The sequence below is a fragment of the Callorhinchus milii genome, unplaced genomic scaffold (genome assembly GCF_018977255.1).
Source record: "Callorhinchus milii isolate IMCB2004 unplaced genomic scaffold, IMCB_Cmil_1.0 Scaffold31, whole genome shotgun sequence".
In the NCBI taxonomy this organism is placed as follows: domain Eukaryota; kingdom Metazoa; phylum Chordata; class Chondrichthyes; order Chimaeriformes; family Callorhinchidae; genus Callorhinchus; species Callorhinchus milii.
In genome coordinates, this window is record NW_024704772.1 from 4017071 (window position 1) to 4035772 (window position 18702).

The 18702-nt window shown below is 48.2% G+C and overlaps 1 protein-coding gene across 1 annotated transcript; it reads right to left on the minus strand.

The window, feature by feature from the left end:
• Positions 1–3562: 3562 nt before the first annotated feature.
• LOC103171802 (glutamate receptor ionotropic, NMDA 2B-like) lies at positions 3563–14669 on the minus strand. The gene is made up of 2 exons (XM_042344953.1): positions 14271–14669; positions 3563–4165 (listed from the first exon to the last, which is right to left on the minus strand). Exons 1-2 carry the CDS (start codon positions 14667–14669, stop codon positions 3563–3565), a joined length of 1002 nt encoding a protein of 333 aa, XP_042200887.1.
• Positions 14670–18702: the final 4033 nt, after the last annotated feature.

Sequence of the window (18702 nt, forward strand, 5' to 3'; positions counted from 1 at the left end):
TATTATTAGGCTCTGTGTGGAGTAAGGAAACTTGCCCGAGGTTTTCGCCCTCTGCCGGGGATTGAACTCAGCAAAGCGAGTGCTCTAACCACTGAGCTACAGGACTCCGAGCAGATTCAGTCGGTCATGTAGTGCATGTGCGTAAATGCACGAAGTATAGCAACTAAGATTGGGTGAGCTGCAGGCTCCAGATGCCACATGGGGTTATAATGTATAATATAATGAATAATATAATGGAAACATGGCCCAAACAAGAGCAGGACTGGGAGCTGAATATTCCTGGCTACAGTGTATTCAGGAGGGATAGGGAAGGAAAAAAAGTAGGTGTGGGGTGGGAATATTGATTAAAGACACGGTTACGGCCCTGGAAAGACAATGTGCTAGAGGATCCAATTATCCTAATAGACTACTGGCAAAATAACAGTGTAAAGGGCAAGGAGGGGAAGGATTCTTGAAATGTGTGCAGGATAACTTTCTGGATCAGTATTTTCCAGCCCAACGAGGAAGGAAGCAGTGCTGGATCTAGTTCTGGGGAATGATGTGGTGCATGTGGAGCAAGTTTCAGTATGAGAGCATCTGGACGACAGTGATCCCCAACATCATTAGGTTTAGAGTACTTATGGACAGGGACAAGGAACAATCAAAGGTGAAGATACTCAACTGGAAGAGGCTAATTTCAATGAGTTAAAAAGGGACCTCGTCAAGGTGGACTGGAAAGAAAACAGCCAACGAGCAATGGGAAGCCTTCAAGGAGGAGATAGTTCGGGGACAGAGTAAATACATTCCCACAAATGGGAAATATAGAGCATCCAAACCTCCCTGGATGAATAAGGTATTTGGGATTCAAATGAAACAGAAAAAGGAGGTTTATGATAAATGTCAGGTCCAAAATACAGAAGAGAATCAAATAGAATATAGAAAGTACAGAAGAGAACTGAAAAAGGAAATAAGAGGGGCAAAGAGATTGCATGAGAAAAGATTAGCGGGTAACATAAAAGTGAAACCTAAAGTATTTTATGAGCAAAGAGGAAATCTTCTTGTGAAGGCATAGGCTGACGTACTGAATGAGTACTTTGCATCTGTCTTCACAACAGAAGAGGATGCAGCCAATGCCACAGTATCGGAGGAGAGGGGAGAGAGATTGGATAAGATAAGAATAAACCGAGAGGAGGTACTAAAGAGGTTGTTGGCAGATAAGTCACCCAGTCCGGACGGGATGGATTCTAGGTTACTGAGGGAAGTAAGGGTGGAAATAACGGAGGCTCTGTGCCACAATCTTTCAATCCTCTTTGGACACTGGGGTGGTGCCAGAGGACTGGAGGGTTACAAATGTTACTCCCCTGTACAAAAAGGGGCAGAAAGATAAATCCAGGAACTGCAGGCCAGTCAGCCCAACGTCAGCAGTGGGGAAACGTCAGAAACTATAATCTGAGATAAAATACATTTTCACTTAGAAAAATATGGGTTAATAAAGGACAGCCAAGATGGGTTTGTTAAAGGCAAATCATGTGTAACAAACCTGATAGAGTTTTTGATGAAGTAACGGAGAGGGCGGGTGAAGGCAGTGCAGGTGATGTAGTTTATATGGATTTTCAAATGGCTTTTGATAAAGTGCCACATAAGAGACTTGTCAGCAAAATCGAAGCCCCCGGTATTAAAGGGACAGTAGCAGCGGATACAGAACTGACTGGGAGACAGAGAGCAGAGAGCGGTGGTGAACGGTTTATTTTCTGACCTGAGGGAAGTGCAGTGGTGAACCCCAGGGGTCGGTATTGGGGCCACTGCTGTTTGTGATCTATATAAATGACTGGACTTGGGTTTAGGGAATACAATTTCCACATTTGCAGATGATACTGAGCTGGAAAAGTAGTAAACAGTGAGGAGGATAGTAACCGACTGCAAACGGACACAGACAGACTGGTAACGTGGGCAGACACGGGGCGGATGGAGTTTAATGTGGAGAAATGTGAAGTGATGCATTTGGGGAGGAAGAATGAGGAGAGACAATATAAGATGATGGTATAATCTTAAAGTGGGTGAAGGAACAGAGAGACCTGGGGGTTCTTATAAGTAAATCTTTAAGGGTAGCAGGACAGGTAGATAAAGCTGTTAAAAAAGCATACGGGATACTAGGAAGGATGTCAAGGCATTAGAGAGGGTGCAAAGAGATTTCCCAGGATTGTACAAGGAATGAGGGTCTTCAGTTATCAGGAGAGCCAGAGAAGCCGGGATTATTCTCCTTGGAGCAGAGAAGGTTAAGAGGAGACTTAATAGAAGTTTCCACAATGATGAGGGGATTCGATAGGGTGAACAAGGAGAAACTATTCCCACTGGTGGGTGATTTGGTAACCCGAGGACACCATTTAAAATAGTTATTAAAAGAAACAGAGGGGAGGGGAGGAGAATTTTTTTTTACACAGCGAGTTGTTGGGATCTGGAATGCATTGCCTGAAAGGCTGGTGGAAGCCGGTTTGATAACAAATTTTAAGAGAGAAGTAGATAATTCTGGGGGAGGAAAAGGTTGCAGGGCTGTGGGGAGAAAGCGGGGGAGTGGGGTTGAATTGGAAGCTCTTCAAAAAGCGGCACAGACACGATAGTCCGAGTGGCCTCCTGCTGTGCTGCATGATTGTATGATTTACGGGGATGGAGAGCTGATTGGAGAGACTCACCAACAAGTGGAAACTGTCCATCCTTCATCGAATCTTTTCAGAACCTGAATGCTCTTTCACAGAATACCCTGGCCTCTTTCGCAGATCCTAAGGGAGTGTCTTTTCTTCACTGGTAAGGCATACATAGACTGAGTTATTTCAGGTATTGACGTCAACTGAATATTGGCCCCTGTTCTGTGTCTCAAAGATCTTCACACACACTTTGAAGCATAGTGACTAGGCAACTAGGTCAGTCCAACTAGGCCTGCAATATCTCAACAGAAGGTGAGGTTGGATGGCTACAAGAATAAAGCCTCCTCTCTGCTCTGGTCCCAAACTCACCCTCTCACCAGAATATCAGTGCCTCCTCCCACCCCCATCACCACCAAAACTTCACCACAACGCAACACAGCGGATATACAACTCAAACGCAAAGGACCCAAGACAAGGAGAGGACCGACAACCAAGGCATTCCAACTCGAGAGACATTGCAAAAAAGATCCATCCAAAGAGATAACATCAAAACGTGGCTCAATTCCAATCGCCAAACGGCTGAATCCCCCTTCCAAACCAACTGAGAATTCACCAAACAACACTGAGAGGTTGTTGCCTGAGAATACCAAGGGAGAGAGAGTGAGAGGGGAAAGAGAGGGGAGAAAGTTGGGGTCAATTTGATGCCACACAGGAAACCAAAACCACAGGGGAAGGAAAGTTGTGTGGGGCTCACTACACTGCGTTCCAATTACCACCTCCAAGGCCAAAATATCTCCAGCCCAACCTTGGTGTCTGAGGCCTATGAGGTTTGAAGACAAAGCGGCTTCAACGTCAAGTTTGGGCCGACTGCCCAACCACCACCATAAACAGCTCCACAGTAAAACAAGCCAAATAGCTGGGAGGGATAGCTTCCCCTTCTCTTACCTGTGCAGTGTGTTTGACTGATGCGACCTTCTCTCCTGCACGCTAAAGCAGCTACTGTGTGGCTCCAGGATCTCCCTGCGTTCGGCCAACATGGTGGAGGCGGCCGTGGTGATGATGGCGATGCCGTCCCGCATGCGAGCGGACAGCCCATAGTCCCACTCGTCGTAGGAGACGGAGATGAGGCCGGTGGGAAACTCCGGCAGGATAATATCGGTGTTGCCTGTCACGGTGCTGGGCACAATCCAGATGTAACCGTAGCCGGTGAGGCCCACCGACTCAGCCACGTCGAATATATAGCTGGCCTCGTCCTTGGAACAGTACAGGAGAATAACAGGGCTCTGCAACCGTTTGAGTTGGTTCTGGATCTTGGAGTCGCCCTCGCCTACGGATATGTCCAAGGACATGACCTCCTCCATCTCCCACCCCACAAAGCTATTGTCTATGGTGCTGCGGATCTTATTGATGAACTCCTGGTATCCCGGGAAATAGCTGGTGACGATGGAGAAGATGTACCAATCGTACTCCTCCATGATGTTCAACATGACCGAAGCCTGTTGCTCGATGCTGGGCCCAAACTGGAAGAACATCGAGGAGTCGTCCTATGGAGAGGAGAATAATAATAATAATAACAATAATAATAATCCTTGCATTTGATACAGCGCCTTATCACGTCTTTGAGATGTCTCAAAGTGCTTCACAAGACATAATAATAATAATAATCCTTGAATTTGATAAAGCGCCTTATCGAGACGTCTCAAAGTGCTTTACAGGATATACTATAAAGTGAATTGACTGTGTTTTTGTGGAGGAAACATGACAGCCAATTGCGGCCAGCGACGTCCCCACAAACAGCAGGGGAATAAGCAACCAGATTAATATTATTTCATATTTTAATTGTTTGGAGGGAGAGGGATTATTAACCCACAGAAAGCGGTCATCCAATCGACTAACAACTGGAAACTTACTGCTGGGTAAACAGGCGTGTAAGGAATCTTGGCTTAGCAGTGAACACCTCAATATAGTCTGATATTAACAGTGACACCTCTATGTAGTCTGATATTAACAGAGAGATTCTCTATATAATAGTCGGATGTTAACAGCGAGAACCTCTATATAGTCTGATATTAACAGTGAGAACCTCTGTATAGTCTAATATTAACAGTGATACCTCTATATAGTCTGATATTAACAGTGAGAACCTCTATATAGTCTGATAATAAAAGTGAAAACCTCTATATAATAGTTTGATATTAACAATGAGAACCTCTATATAGTCTGATATTAACAGAGAGATCCTCTATATAATAGTCTGATTTTAACAGTGAGAACCTCTATAATAGTCTGATATTAACAGTGAGAACCTCTATATAGTCTGATATTAACAGTGAGAACTTCTATATAGTCTGATATTAACAGTGAGAACCTCTATATAGTCTGATATTAACAGTGAGAACCTCTATATAGTCTGATATTAAGAGTGACACCTCTATAATAGTCTGATATTAACAGTGACACCTCTATATAGTCTGATATTAACAGTGAGAACCTCTATATAGTCTGATATTAACAGTGAGAACCTCTATATAGTCTGATATTAACAGTGAGAACCTCTATATAGTCTGATATTAACAGTGACACCTCTATATAGTCTGATATTAACAGTGAGAACCTCTATATAGTCTGATATTAACAGTGACACCTCTATATAGTCTGATATTAACAGTGAGAACCTCTATATAGTCTGATATTAACAGTGAGAACCTCTATATAGTCTGATATTAACAGTGAGAACCTCTATATAGTCTGATATTAACAGTGAGAACCTCTTTATAGTCTGATATTAACAGTGAGAACCTCTATATAGTCTGATATTAACAGTGAGAACTCTATATAGTCTGATATTAACAGTGAGAACCTCTATATAGTCTGATATTAACAGTGAGAACCTCTATATAGTCTGATATTAACCTCTATATAGTCTGATATTAACAGTGAGAACCTCTATATAGTCTGATATTAACAGTGAAATATAGTCTGATATTAACAGTGAACCTCTATATAGTCTGATATTAACAGTGAGAACCTCTATATATTCCTCTATATAGTCTGATATTAACAGTGAGACCTCTATATAGTCTGATATTAACAGTGAGAACTCTATATAGTCTGATATTAACAGTGAGAACCTCTATATAAACAGTGAACCTTTAAATAAGTCTGATATTAACAGAGAGAACCTCTATATAGTCTGATATTAACAGTGAGAACCTCTATATAGTCTCATATTAACAGTGAGAATGTCTATATAGTCTGATATTAACAGTGAGAACCTCTATATAGTCTGATATTAACAGAGAGAACCTCTATATAGTCTGATATTAACAGTGAGAACCTCTATATAGTCTGATATTAATGCACTACCAACGCTCTTCTCTCTCTCTTCACAAGGAAGCAACAGTTTACGTTTACACAGCGCCTGATATCACGATGGAAGGAGTGAGTGAGTGAGTGTGGGGGGGGGGGGGTTGTAATTCTGTTGTGAAGGGAAACAGATGCAGAGCGCGCGCGTGTGTGTGCATGTGTGTGTGTGTGCGTGTGTGTGGGCGCAGAGGGTGGGAGCCTTCAACGATAGATTCCCTCTGCTCTCGTATCTCATTCTCTTCATCTCTCGCTCACAATAGGGTCGTCATGGCAACGCCTGGATAAATGCTGTATTTAGCAGCGTCGCTGTTAGAGTTGGTGATGTGCAGTGTTAAACGATATTCTCTCTGGGGTGAGGGGATAACCAGGAGGTGTTATAATCTGCCAATAATCCGTCCAGTTATTATAATAATATTAATCCTTGCATTTGATACAGCGCCTTATCACGTCTCGAAGATGTCTTACTTGCGAGGCGAGGGCTCTAACCACTAGGCTACAGGTCTCCAATTGAGTTCATTTGATTCAACGCCTCTCACCTCAGGAGGACATCTCAAAGCGCTTCCCAGGATTCACTGTAATGCACAGTGACTGTATGTTTTGTGGACAAATGAGGAGATGTGTTACGCTTAATATGTGAGGAGATAAGAACAGCGTGTGGGAGAGAGAAGAGAGAGAGGAGAAACTGAATGAGAGAGAAAGAGAGAGACAGGAAAACAGAGAGAGTGAGAGTGGGAGACAGGTGGAGACATCGAGAGAGAGAGAGAAGCGAAGATGACAGAGAAATGGTGGAAAGACAGAAAGGGAAGACAGAGGGAGGGGGAGAGAGGTGGGGGGGGAAGAGACAAACAGGGAGGGGAAAAAGAGAGAGAGGTTGGATAGAGACGGAGACAGAGGGGGACAGTTGGAGAAGTGGGGAGAGAGAGAGAGAGAGAGGAATGAGAGAGGGCGGGGGGGAGCGCGTGTGTGTGTGCTTCACATTCCCTGCCTGATCTGCAGGCTTTCAGCCGATCTCCCTCCCTCGCCATCTTTCAAACCTCATCCTCTCAACAAACAGTGCAATTACACAGCGCCCCTCACGTGGTGCAGGCGTCTCGGGGCGCTTAACAATGGCAGAGCCTCCGCCGTGCCAAGGGAGAACGAGCGCGGTCGAAAAGGAAAGTCTTCAGACCCGATCTGAAGATGGGTGAGGCTGAAGGTTTGGACAAGCGGCGGGAAAGCACTCTCTCTCTCTCCTCTCTCTCTCTCAATGACCAAGCTGTGTGTGGGTTTAGCAGGTTAGGTCCCAGCAGTTGCCCCCCAGCGCACACTCTGGGCTCACCCTCTCACTCCCACACAAGCCTTGGCTCTCGCCAACCTGCACCTAATACTCTCTGGAATTAGGTGAGCCGGGTGGGTCCAGAGAGAGAGAGAGAGTACTTATTCATTCCCGACAATCTTTCTCTGGGAATTCCATGGGATGCAGGGAATCTGGTTAGCATTTTCTTTGAGTGCGGGGACGGGTTAGAAAAAGAAATCAGGGCCGCCATTGTTGGTGCAGAGGGAAAACTCTTTGAGACGTCCTCTCCGGGCACGAAAGGCGCCGTGTAAATGGAAGCTGTTGCCTTGCGGAGAGAGGCAGAGGGGTGCGCTGGTGGTGATCTCTGGGCGGCTGAGCGCGGTCGGAAATCGTTTAAGCAACGTTAGTTACACCCCGGGGAGGAGGAGGTGTGGCATGGTCACAGCTCGCATCGCAACTTCGGCTAATTGCGAGCATCGCTTTTTGCCAGCGAGAGTTCCCCAAATCACTGACTTAACTTCCGACTCCCTGCGTTTGCGAGCAACAGCAGGAACAAGACTAGACCGAGAGTCTGCACTCTCTGCCTGTTCTCAGCTGTGCTCAGTCACTCACGCGCTCTCTCTCTCTCTCTCTCTGTCTTTCTCACCAGTGACTCTCTCTATCTTTCCCTCTTACGTTTCTGTCTGACGTTGTCTCTCAAGCTCGCGCTCTCTCTCACTCTCTCTCTCTGGGCTCCAGTCGTCACCTCCAAGTCTCAGTCGGGCTCAGTCCCTCATACTCTCACTGACAGTCCAGGCTGACGCTCAGAGGCAAGACCTCTCCTGCAAAGCTTCCTGATGTCTCACAATGTTTCGCAGAAGCCACGGCAATTAGGAGTGAAATTAAGAGGTAGCTTTTCACACAAAGATCAGGGTCAGGGTGTTAAGGATACGGGGCAGTTGGACTTGAGGTACAGAACAGCCATGATCTCACAGAATGGCGGAACAGGCTGGAGGGGGCTGAATGGCCTCCTCCTGTTCCTACGTTTCTATAATCCCTCAAGACAAAAAAAAAATAACAATTTGGTCACTTTGGGGCCGTCACTGGGTGCAATTGGCTGCCGCGTTTCGCCCGCAAAATACAGTCACTATAATAATAATCCTTGCATTTGATACAGCGCTTTTCATGTCTTCCAGACGTCCCAAAGTGCTTCACAGAATATACTGTAAAGTGAATTGTAAAATATACTGTAAAGTATATTTGTGGGCGAACGCAGCAGCCAATTGCGCACAGCAATGTCCCACATGAATCATGAATTGAAAATGACCAATTTATTATTGTTTTGTTTTGGAGGGATTATTATTAGGTGTGTGGAGTAAGGAAACTTGCCCAAGGTTTCACCCTCTGCCTAGAATTGAACCCAGATCTCTCACTTGCACAGCGTGTGCTCTAACCACTGAGCTACAGGACTCTACAGTGTATGTTGTGAAGGGCTTTGAGATGTCTCGAAGACGTGATAAAGCGCCGGGTCAAACGCGATGATTATTATTATGATTATTATTTATTCTCGGTCCTCTCGCTTGTGCTCTAACCACTGCGCTACAGTACTCTATGATGTGAAGGTATGTAATGGAGGGTTTGTTGCTTCTATTTTTTGACAGTGTCTCTCACAATGCTCTCTCTCTCTCTCTCTCGCTACCTCTCTCTGTGGTGAAGTGTAGCGGAACTGATCAAAGGCAAATCAGACAGCGATCCTGCAGCGAGAGGGATTGAAGGCCTCAGCGGGTGACATGCAGCTTCTCAGGGAAGCGCTAAGATGTCACCACAAACACAGGCTCCGCAACTCCTTTGACCGCTCGATGGGAAGCTACAAAATCACTCGCAAAAGCCGACACGCTGCGAGGCTGCCTTGTTCCACACAAAAGGCGTTTCGTGTTGGGGGGGTTTTCTGGGTCAGCCGGGGTATGACACGCTGTAAAGCCAGTACAGTCTCCAAACCCAGCTGATAATTCCCCTCTCTCTCTCCCCCCCTCTCTCTCTCTCCCTGGAGGGACGCACCTTGCTTACCTAATTCCGGAGCGTATTAGGCGCAGGTTGGTGAGAGCCAAGGCTTATGGGGAGGGGAGTCCAGAGTGTGCATTGAGTATCACCAGCTAATGTCCATGAGTGGCCAAGCATTCCTGCTGCTTGTCCAGCTCGGACCCCCCTCCCCGTTAGTAAGAGCAACAAGTTGTATTCATAAAGCACCTTTCACAACGGGGAAAATACCCCCATCGACCCCCCCCCACCCCACCCCACCCCCGAGGAGAGAGAGAGAGAGCACTACCCAACTGTATCAATGGAAATCTCAGTCTGGGTTACTGACTCTTAAGCACAGTGATGGGTTTCTCTCCCTCTCTCTCTCTCTCACTCCCTCTCTCTCTCTCCCTCCCACACACGCACTCTCTCTCTCCCACACACTCTCTCTGTCTCCGCTCTCCCACACTTTCTCCCAAACTCTCCCTCTCTCCCCCACTCTCTCCCTCTCTCTCCCACTCACTCTCTCCCCTTCTCTCTCCCACACTCTCTCTCTCCCACTCACTCTCTCCCCTTCTCTCTCCCACACTCTCTCATTCTCTCCCACACACTATCTCTCTCCCACACTCGCTCTCTCTCTCTCCCACTCACTCTCTCCCCTTCTCTCTCCCACACTCTCTCATTCTCTCCCACACACTATCTCTCTCCCACACTCTCTCACGCTCTCTCTCTCTCTCCCCCTTTCCCTCCCTCTCACTCTCTCTCTCTCTCTCTCTCTTTCCCTCCCTCTCACTCTCTCTCTCTCTCTCTCTCACTCTCTCTCCCCCCACCCAGGCTGACCGAAAAAAAAGAATCGATAGTACAAAGGGTTAATGAGCGGGCGTATTCCCAACTACTGTGAGCAGCAGTGCAGAGCTGACAGGCAAACACAGGAATTCCACCAACCATTAATTTGAGTCCTTCAATGCAGCGGGGAACAGGACCCGAGTATAATTATTTTGTACTCGGAAACAAAGAGGCTGCACAATAATAGTACTTTGCCATCATCTCCCCCCCCCCCACCCCCCCCCCACACTGCTGAGTGCAAATCCACTCGCTTAACCCATTCCCTGCTCTCACTCCCTCTCTCTCTCTCTCTCCCACACTCTCTCTCTCTCTCTCTCTCTCCCAAACGCTCTCACTCTCTCTCCTTGCTCTCGCCCACTCACTCTCTCCCATTCGCTATCACTCTCTCCCTCTCTTTTTCTCTCTCTCTCCCACTCGCTCCCCCTTTCTCCCACTCCCTCTCACTCTCTCCCTCTCTCTCTCCCACTCCCTCTTTCTCTCCCCCTCTCTCTCTCCCACACACTCTCACACTCTCTCTCACTCTCTCCTGCTCTCTCTCCCACTCTCTCTCTCACTTTCTCCTTTTCTCCCTCTCACTCTCTCACTCGCTCCCTCTCTCCCCCACTCCCTTACTCTCTCCCCCACTCTCTCCCTCTCCTATTCCCTCTCTATATTTCGCCCACAAAATAAATTCACTTTACAGTGTATGCTGTGAAGTGCTTTGAGAGGTCTCGAAGACATGATAAGGCGCTGTGACAAATGCAATTATGATTATTATTATATATCCGACTTTCTCCCTCTCTCTCTCTCCCTTTCTCCAGTTCACACTCTCTCTCAACCTTTCTCCCATCCTCTCCCATGCTCCTGGGGACATCTCAAAGCGCCCTACCAGTGTAGTGACTGTGTGTTTTGCAGGCAAAGCCCGGCAGCCAGTTTGTGCACAGCGACGTGCCCGCAAACAGCTACGAAGCGATTTGATGTGTCAGCCAGGATACCGGAATAATGCCTGAATGCTACGGAAAGCGTCCAGGGCTCTGAAAGCAAATGTTACTCGTGGCTTAAGCAGAGGGTCTGATAAACAAAACACAGCTGTAACATGACGTTCCACAAGACCTCAAGGTCAGTCTGGACAACAAAATCTCTTTGGCCCGTCCGATCTCATCTCTCAACACGTATACGCAGCCAATTGCCCCCAGCAGCGTTCCCACAAACAGGCGTGGATTGAAGTGACTGATTTATTATTATTATTATTTTTTAGAAGGGATTATTACCCCGGAAAAGCCATCCCACCAAGCGATTAACAACCGGGTTCCTACTTACTACTGGGGTAAACGGGCGTGTGTGTGGAGTAAGGAAACTTGCCAACATTTCTCCCTGAAGGGAATCAAACTCAGCTAACAATCAGACTTAAAGGCTTCCATCACGTCCTCGAGCTTTACACCTGGTGTAGTGACTGTGCATTTTGTAGACGGGACATCGGTTTAATGTCTCATCTGAAGGACGGCGCCTCCGACAATACAACACCTCCCCCCAGCGCAGGTTGGAGCGTCAGCTTAGACTCTGTGATTCCAAGTCCCGCTGTGGGGGCTCAAACCCCTAACCTTCTGACTCAGAGGCGAAACCCTTGACCCCTTCATTATCTAAATTTTATCTTTATGGCCCACAAAATACACAGTCACTACACCTTACGTGAAGCGCTTTGAGATGCTGTATCAAATGCAAGGATTATCATTATTAAAGATAGATAAAGTTAGGCTGAGGGGTAGAGCAGGAAGTCCCAGAGTTTAGGGGGCGCAGTGGATAAACACATGACCGCCAATGATGGGGGGGTCAGGAGATTGAACTGTATCCTCTGTGTGACGGGAAGCCAGTGGAGCCGGGATGGGGGTTGGGAATGGGGGTGATAGGGTCGCGGGAGAATTCACGGGCTGCAGCGATCACTCGCTATCTCCTCTTTATTCTCTTTCGATCCTTTATTATTACCGTGACATTTATTGTGAATATTCCTTGTGTGTGATCCAGCTCCTTTCATGTCAGGAGTGCCTCACAGAGTTTTTTTTGCTGCACAGTGTAGTGACTGTCTGTTTTATGGGCCACTGATTCGATGGAGTACAGCAATGGGGAGACACAGGGACTGGCGGAGCCTGGCAATGAGGGGCTGGTGGGAGTGTGGATCCATAATATTAATAATCGTTGCATTTGAGACGTCTCAAACCTCTTCGCAGAATACAGTGTAAAGTGAATTGACTGTATACTTTGTGGGCGAACGCATTGAGACGTCTCAACGACGTGATCAGGCGCTGCATCAAATGCAAGGCTTCGTATTATTATTATTATTATTATTATTAACATGCGATGTGATGCTTTGGGGGGCACATACGCAACTCCCCACATTGGCTCCGCTCCACCATCCATCGCTAGGCAACTGCTGCGTGGTTGCTAAGGCCACTGGTTGCTCGGGATACAGGCGACGGAATCCGAGCCACTCCGGTTGGAGTTCTCACTGCTTATATAATAATCATCATCACGTCAGGAGACGTCTCAAAGGGCTTCGCAGGATTCACTGTAACGTCACTGTGTATTTTATGGGAACTCGGTTGATTGTCTCATCCGAAGGACTCCACCTCCCGCAATCCAGTGCTCCTCCCAGCGCTGTGTCGGAGCGTCAGATCAGACTGCGTGAGCGATACTCTGAGCTCGGTGACTCCACCAGAACTGGGACGAAAAGTGCTGTAGCTCAGTGGTTAGAGGCCTCGTCTCGCAAGCGAGAGGACCGCGGATCGATTCCCGGGGAGGGGTGGAGGGCAGGTGGGGGAAGAAGGGAGATCGAAACCACGGTCAAAGAGGAGGGTCTTGAGATGAGTCTTGAACGTGGCAAGGGGCGGGTGAGGGCAGAGGGACTGCGGGATGGCGTTGCCAGAGGGTGGGGGCAGAGTGACTGAAGGCCTACCCGCCAATGGTGGGGTGAGAGAGGCGGGGATGTAAGCAGGAGGGAGCCTGCTGAGCGGAGGGAGAGGGTAGGTTGGTAAGGGGTTAAGAGGTTGCAGAGGTCGGGGGGGAGCAAGACTCTGGAGGGCTTTGAAGGTGAGGACCAGGATCTGTGTGATGGGAACCCAGTGGAGTCGGGCGAGGATGGGGGTGATAGGGTCACGGAGCCGGTGCGGGAGAGGACACGGGCTGCAGATTCTGGATGGCCGGGGGTCACAGTCTTAAAATTAAGGGTCAGTCTTTTAGAACAGAGTTGAGGAAAGATTTCTTCACTCAGAGGGCAGTGAATTTATGGAATTCACTCCCCCAGAAGGCTGTAGATGTCAGTTCTTGAACATCTTCAAGGCTGAGACTGAGAGATTTTTTTTCAAAAATAGAGGGATTGGGGGATATGGGGAGAGGGCAGGTAATTAGAGTTAGGTCTGAAGATCAGCCATGATCTTATCGAATGGCGGGGCACAGGCTCGAGGGGCCGAATGGCCTCCTCCTGCTCCTAATTCTTATGCTCTTATATGTTCTTATGATCCACAGCCTGTGGAGGAAGGAGTTGGGAGTCGAGGGTGGAGACAGAGAGGTAGAGTTGGGTGTCATCCACATACCCCATTGAAGTTGACCCCATGTCTGCAGTTGATGTCACCAAGAGGGAGTACATAGATGTTGAAGAGGAGGGGACCAAGCACAGAGCCCTGAGGAACCCACACGAGACGGTGCGGGGGCTGGAGGAGAAACCATTTGAGGAGATGAAGTGCAGGTGGTGTGAGAGGTACAATCTGAACCGGTCAAGGACAGCGCTGTGAGGGTTGAGGGTGACTCCACACACACACACACACACACACACACACACACACGCCTCTGTTTACCAGCAGTCTGTAGGAACTCGCTTGTTAGCCGATTGGTGGATCACTTTTCCGGGGATAATAATCCCTCCAAACAAAAATTACAATAATAATAATTTGGTCGCTCGATCCACAGCTGTTTGTGGGGACGTCGCTGGGCACAATTGGCTGCCGCGATTTGCCCACAAAACACACAGTCACTACACCTGTGAAGCACTTTGAGACGTTTCGAAGACATGATAAGGCGCTGTATCAAATGCAAGGATTATTAATATTATTATAATAAAAGAGGGATAGAGATAGCAGCCTCTGGCTCGATGCCCGTTACCCCGGGCTTGCTTGAGACCGCAATGATGTCTGTACCTTATCAGCCATGATCATGGAGGAGCCGCCATGGATACCAAGGATTGGGATCATGGTCTGGGCTGAGATGAAGTCCAAGATCTGGGCAATTGCCTCGTGGTCTGCGTCGTCCCCAAAGACCACCCCATGGATCTTCATCCCGGACATGAGGTCGCAGACGCGGGTGATGATGCTCTTGGGGTCCGTCTCATTGACCGTGACCTGCACCACGTTGGGGTCGATGGGGAGGTGCCGGAAGTCATCCCTGTTGACCACATCCTTGAGGTCCATCTCGCAGGAGGTGCCCCCGAAAATGACGGCGATGTTGAGGGTGGGGTTCCTGAACAGGGCGAGCGTGGAATCCACGTGAGACGCCAACACCAGGAGAACATTCACCAGCTGCACAGCCACGCGCCTCATCTTTGGCAGATTTGTTCCCTGCTGGCGGCAAAGGGGGTTGGGGGGGAAGTCGTGTTAGACCCCCATCATCACTCTCCCGGCCTGACTCGCCTCATCACTCCCCCCACCCCTCACCCCACATCAATCCCTTCCCCCCCCTCCACCTCACCCCATCATTCAACAACAACACAACGCGCTTCAAGCAGGGAAGAGACCCAGAGTCTGACCCAAAGCCAAGGGAGGGTGGGGAGAGGGAAGGGGTGAGGTGACCGTAAGCACGGTCAAGAAGGATGGTCTTTAGGTGGGAATTGAAGGTGGCGAGAGGGAGGGTGAGGCAGAGGGATTGGGGGAGTGACAGAGTTTGGGGGTGCAGTGGTTCAAGGCACGGGCACCGTGGGGCAGAGGGGACGAGGGACAAATAGGAGGCCATGGCAGCCGCCCCATCACTAACTTTTCCCTTGTAATCCTTAGACATCTCAAAGCGCTTCCCAAGATATACGGTGAAGAGAATCCACAGGCTATTTTGTGGGCGACACACAGCAGCTAATTGCGCATAGCAGCGTCCCACAAACAGCCGTGGATTGAGTGATTTTTTTATTGATTTGGGATGAATTTAGCCCTGGAAAAGCGACCCGCCAATCGACTAATAGAGGCGGGGGCGGAGAGGCTGAAGGCTCGACCGCTGATGGTGGGGCGGGCGAGGCAGGGGCATGGAACAGGCCAGAGCCTGCTGAGCGGGCAAGCGAGAGGACCCGGGTTTGATACTCGGGCAGGGAATCAAATACCACATTTTTCCCACAAAGTACACAGTCACTACACTGTACGGTGTATCCTGTGAAGTGCTTTGAGATGTCTCAGAGGCTGAGCAAAGGCAATCTATCAGACGTGAGCAGCCAGTGTGTGAGAGGGAGACAGACACGACAGACAGGGACAAGCCGACAGCTCAAACTCTGTAAATCTCTCACTGACTGACAGTCCACACTGACAGCTCCGTACACTGAGCCGTCAGTCTCACAGCTCACAACTCGCCTCCGAGTCAGGAAGTTGTGGGTTCGAACCCCATATCAGGGACTCTGAGCTCACAGACTGGGCTGACGCTCCAACCCAGCGCTGGGGGGAAAAAGAGAGAGATGCATTAATAATATTATTAATAATAATGATATTGATTAATAATATTAATAATAATCCTTGCATTTGACAAGTCTCAAAGTGCTTCACAGAATATACTGTAAAGTGGAGTGACTGTGTATTTTGTGGGCGAAACGTGGCAGCCAATTTGCACCCAGCGACATTCCCACAAACAGCCGTGGATTGAGTGACCAAATTATTATTATTTTTGTTTCTTTTTTCAAGGGATTGTTACCCACGGAAAAGTGATCCGCCGGTTGACTAATAACCGGGTTCCTACTACCTGCTGACAAACAGAGGCGTGTGTGTCTGTGTGTGTGTGTGTGGGGGGGGGGAGAAAGGAAACTTGCCAAACGTTTCGCCCCCCCCCTGCCCGGGAATCAAAACCAGCTCCTCTCGCTTGTGAGGCGAGGGGTCTAATCCCTGAGCTACAGGACATAAAACACAGTCGCTCACTTCATGGCTGTTTGTGGGGACGTCGCTGTGCGCAAATTGGCTGCCACGTTCGCCTACAAAATACATAGTCACTACGCTTTATAGTGAGTCCTACAAAGCGCTTTGAGACGTGATAAGGCACTGCATCAAATGCAAAAATAAATACTCCGAAAAGGCATTTCAAACAACGTAGGCTCTCAGCTGATGAGTGGATAACAGAGCTATCTCTCTCTCTCTCTCTCTCTCGCTCTCAGAGGATCTGTTAGTCACAGGGGCGACTGAGAGATTGTACCTGAGACAAGGAGAGAGAGCTCTTCACTCTTATTCCAGTGTGGCTTAGTCTTCTATACGCACAGACTGATTTTTTTACCCAGCCGGTGTCTGACACACGCAGAAACCCATTATCGTTGCTCAAGAGTCTCCAAATCCAACTGAGAATTCAGTCCACCCACACCTGGAAACCCCAGAGATAGAATGAAACACACAGTCACTACCTATTATAGTAAAATCCTATAAAGCACATCTCACTGGTGTGAAGATACTGTATCAAACGGAAGCACTGTTATAGAAGCAACTTACATGCAGGTCTCACTGCATCAAATATTAAAGCTGTTAATGTGACTGGATTTCTTTTTTATATCAAATATTCATTTTTTTTGCTATAAAGTTTGCCTCAAACCCATTCCTCCACTGACCTGGGAGTGTGGACGGACGCACAGTGTAGAGGAGCTTTACTGTGTCTCTAACCCTGACCTGGGAGTGTGGACGGACGCACAGTGTAGAGGAGCGTTACTGTGTCTCTAACCCTGACCTGGGAGTGTGGACGCACAGTGTGGAGGGAGCGTTACTGTGTCTGTAACCCTGACCTGGGAGTGTGGACGCACAGTGTGGAGGAGCTTTACTGTGTCTGTAACCCTGACCTGGGAGTGTGGACGGACGCACAGTGTAGAGGAGCGTTACTGTGTCTGTAACCCTGACCTGGGAGTGTGGACGCACAGTGTAGAGGGAGCGTTACTGTGTCTGTAACCCTGACCTGGGAGTGTGGACGGATGCACAGTGTAGAGGGACCTTTACTGTGAGTCTCACCTGTGCTGTGACTGTTTGTGGGACTCCAATCAGTGCAAAATGAAGGAGCTTTACGCTGCCCATTTAGATATAGTTTGAATATTCAGATTCTCCTGCAGGAAGAGTGATATAATCACAATAATAATAATCCTCACATTTGATCCAGCACCTTTCAGGTCAGGGCGTCTCAAAGTGCTTCACAGTCTTCATTTTAAAGTGTAGTGACTGTGAGTTTCGTGGACGAATGTGGCAGCTAATTTGCGCACAGCAAAGTCCCCGCAAACAGCTGTGAATTGAGCGAGCGATTTTATCTGGGGGATTGTCAGCCAGGACACCGAGAGAGAGCGAGAGAGAAAGAAAATCCCTTCTTTTTTCCCCCAGCACTGTGGGAGATCTTTAACGTCCCCCCTGAACGGGGCACAAATGGGGAGGGAGGGTTAACGTCTCATCCAAAGGACGGTGTCTCTGACAATGTGGGGCTCTCTCCCTCTCTCTCTCTGTCTCCCTCTCTCTCTCCAGCGCTGGCTAGACTCCGAGCTCAGAGACCCTGACATTGTGGGAATTAAATCCACAGCCTTGTAACTTAGAGAAGTGAGTCCGAGCGACTGAGCCAGGCTGAGGACCTCTAGAGGAGACACAGGAGCCACAGCTCTCTGTGCCATTTCCAACAACCGGCCATTTGGCTCATATCATGCCTGGCTCAGTGGTAGCGCTCTCTCTCTCTCTCTTTGTCTCTCTCTCGCCTCTGAGTCAGAAGGTTGTGAGTAAAGCTCCCTCTACATTGTGCGTGTAGAGAGAGCTTTACTCTGTCTGAACTTTACGTCAGTCAAAGCTGATGCCCCAATGCAGCGCTGGAGATACGTTGCATTGTTGGAGATGCTATCCTTCGGATGAGACGTTAAACCTCACTCCCCGTCTGCCTTTAATTGGATGTTAAAGATTCCCACGGTGCTATTTTCTGTCTCCCGGTGTCCTGACCGACAATTCTTTTACGTACAATCGCTCCGTCACTCCATGGCTGTTTGTGGGATGTTTCTGTACGCAAATTGGCTCTATGGGTTTGCCGAGAAAATACAGTTACTCAGAAGCAAGAGAGCCAGCACTGAGCCAGGCCGACATATATCACTTAATTTGAATTTGTTGTGAATCTAATAGGAATTAAGGAGCACAAAAGTGACGGTGGGTGTTTTTGTCTCTGAGATCAGTCTGATACACCGTTTCTAGCTCACAGACAGGTGAATGATCAGCTTGACAGAACTCGGCAACTCATTTGCATGTTACCACACTGCTCAGTTACGGAAACACATATTAATACGAAACAATAAGAAAGGGTTTATGTCAGTCCAGGTGCTGCTTAAAGCCTGGCATTCAGCCTAAATGATTATGACGGAAAATGGGAATAGATTATTGGTGTCATTCACAGAAG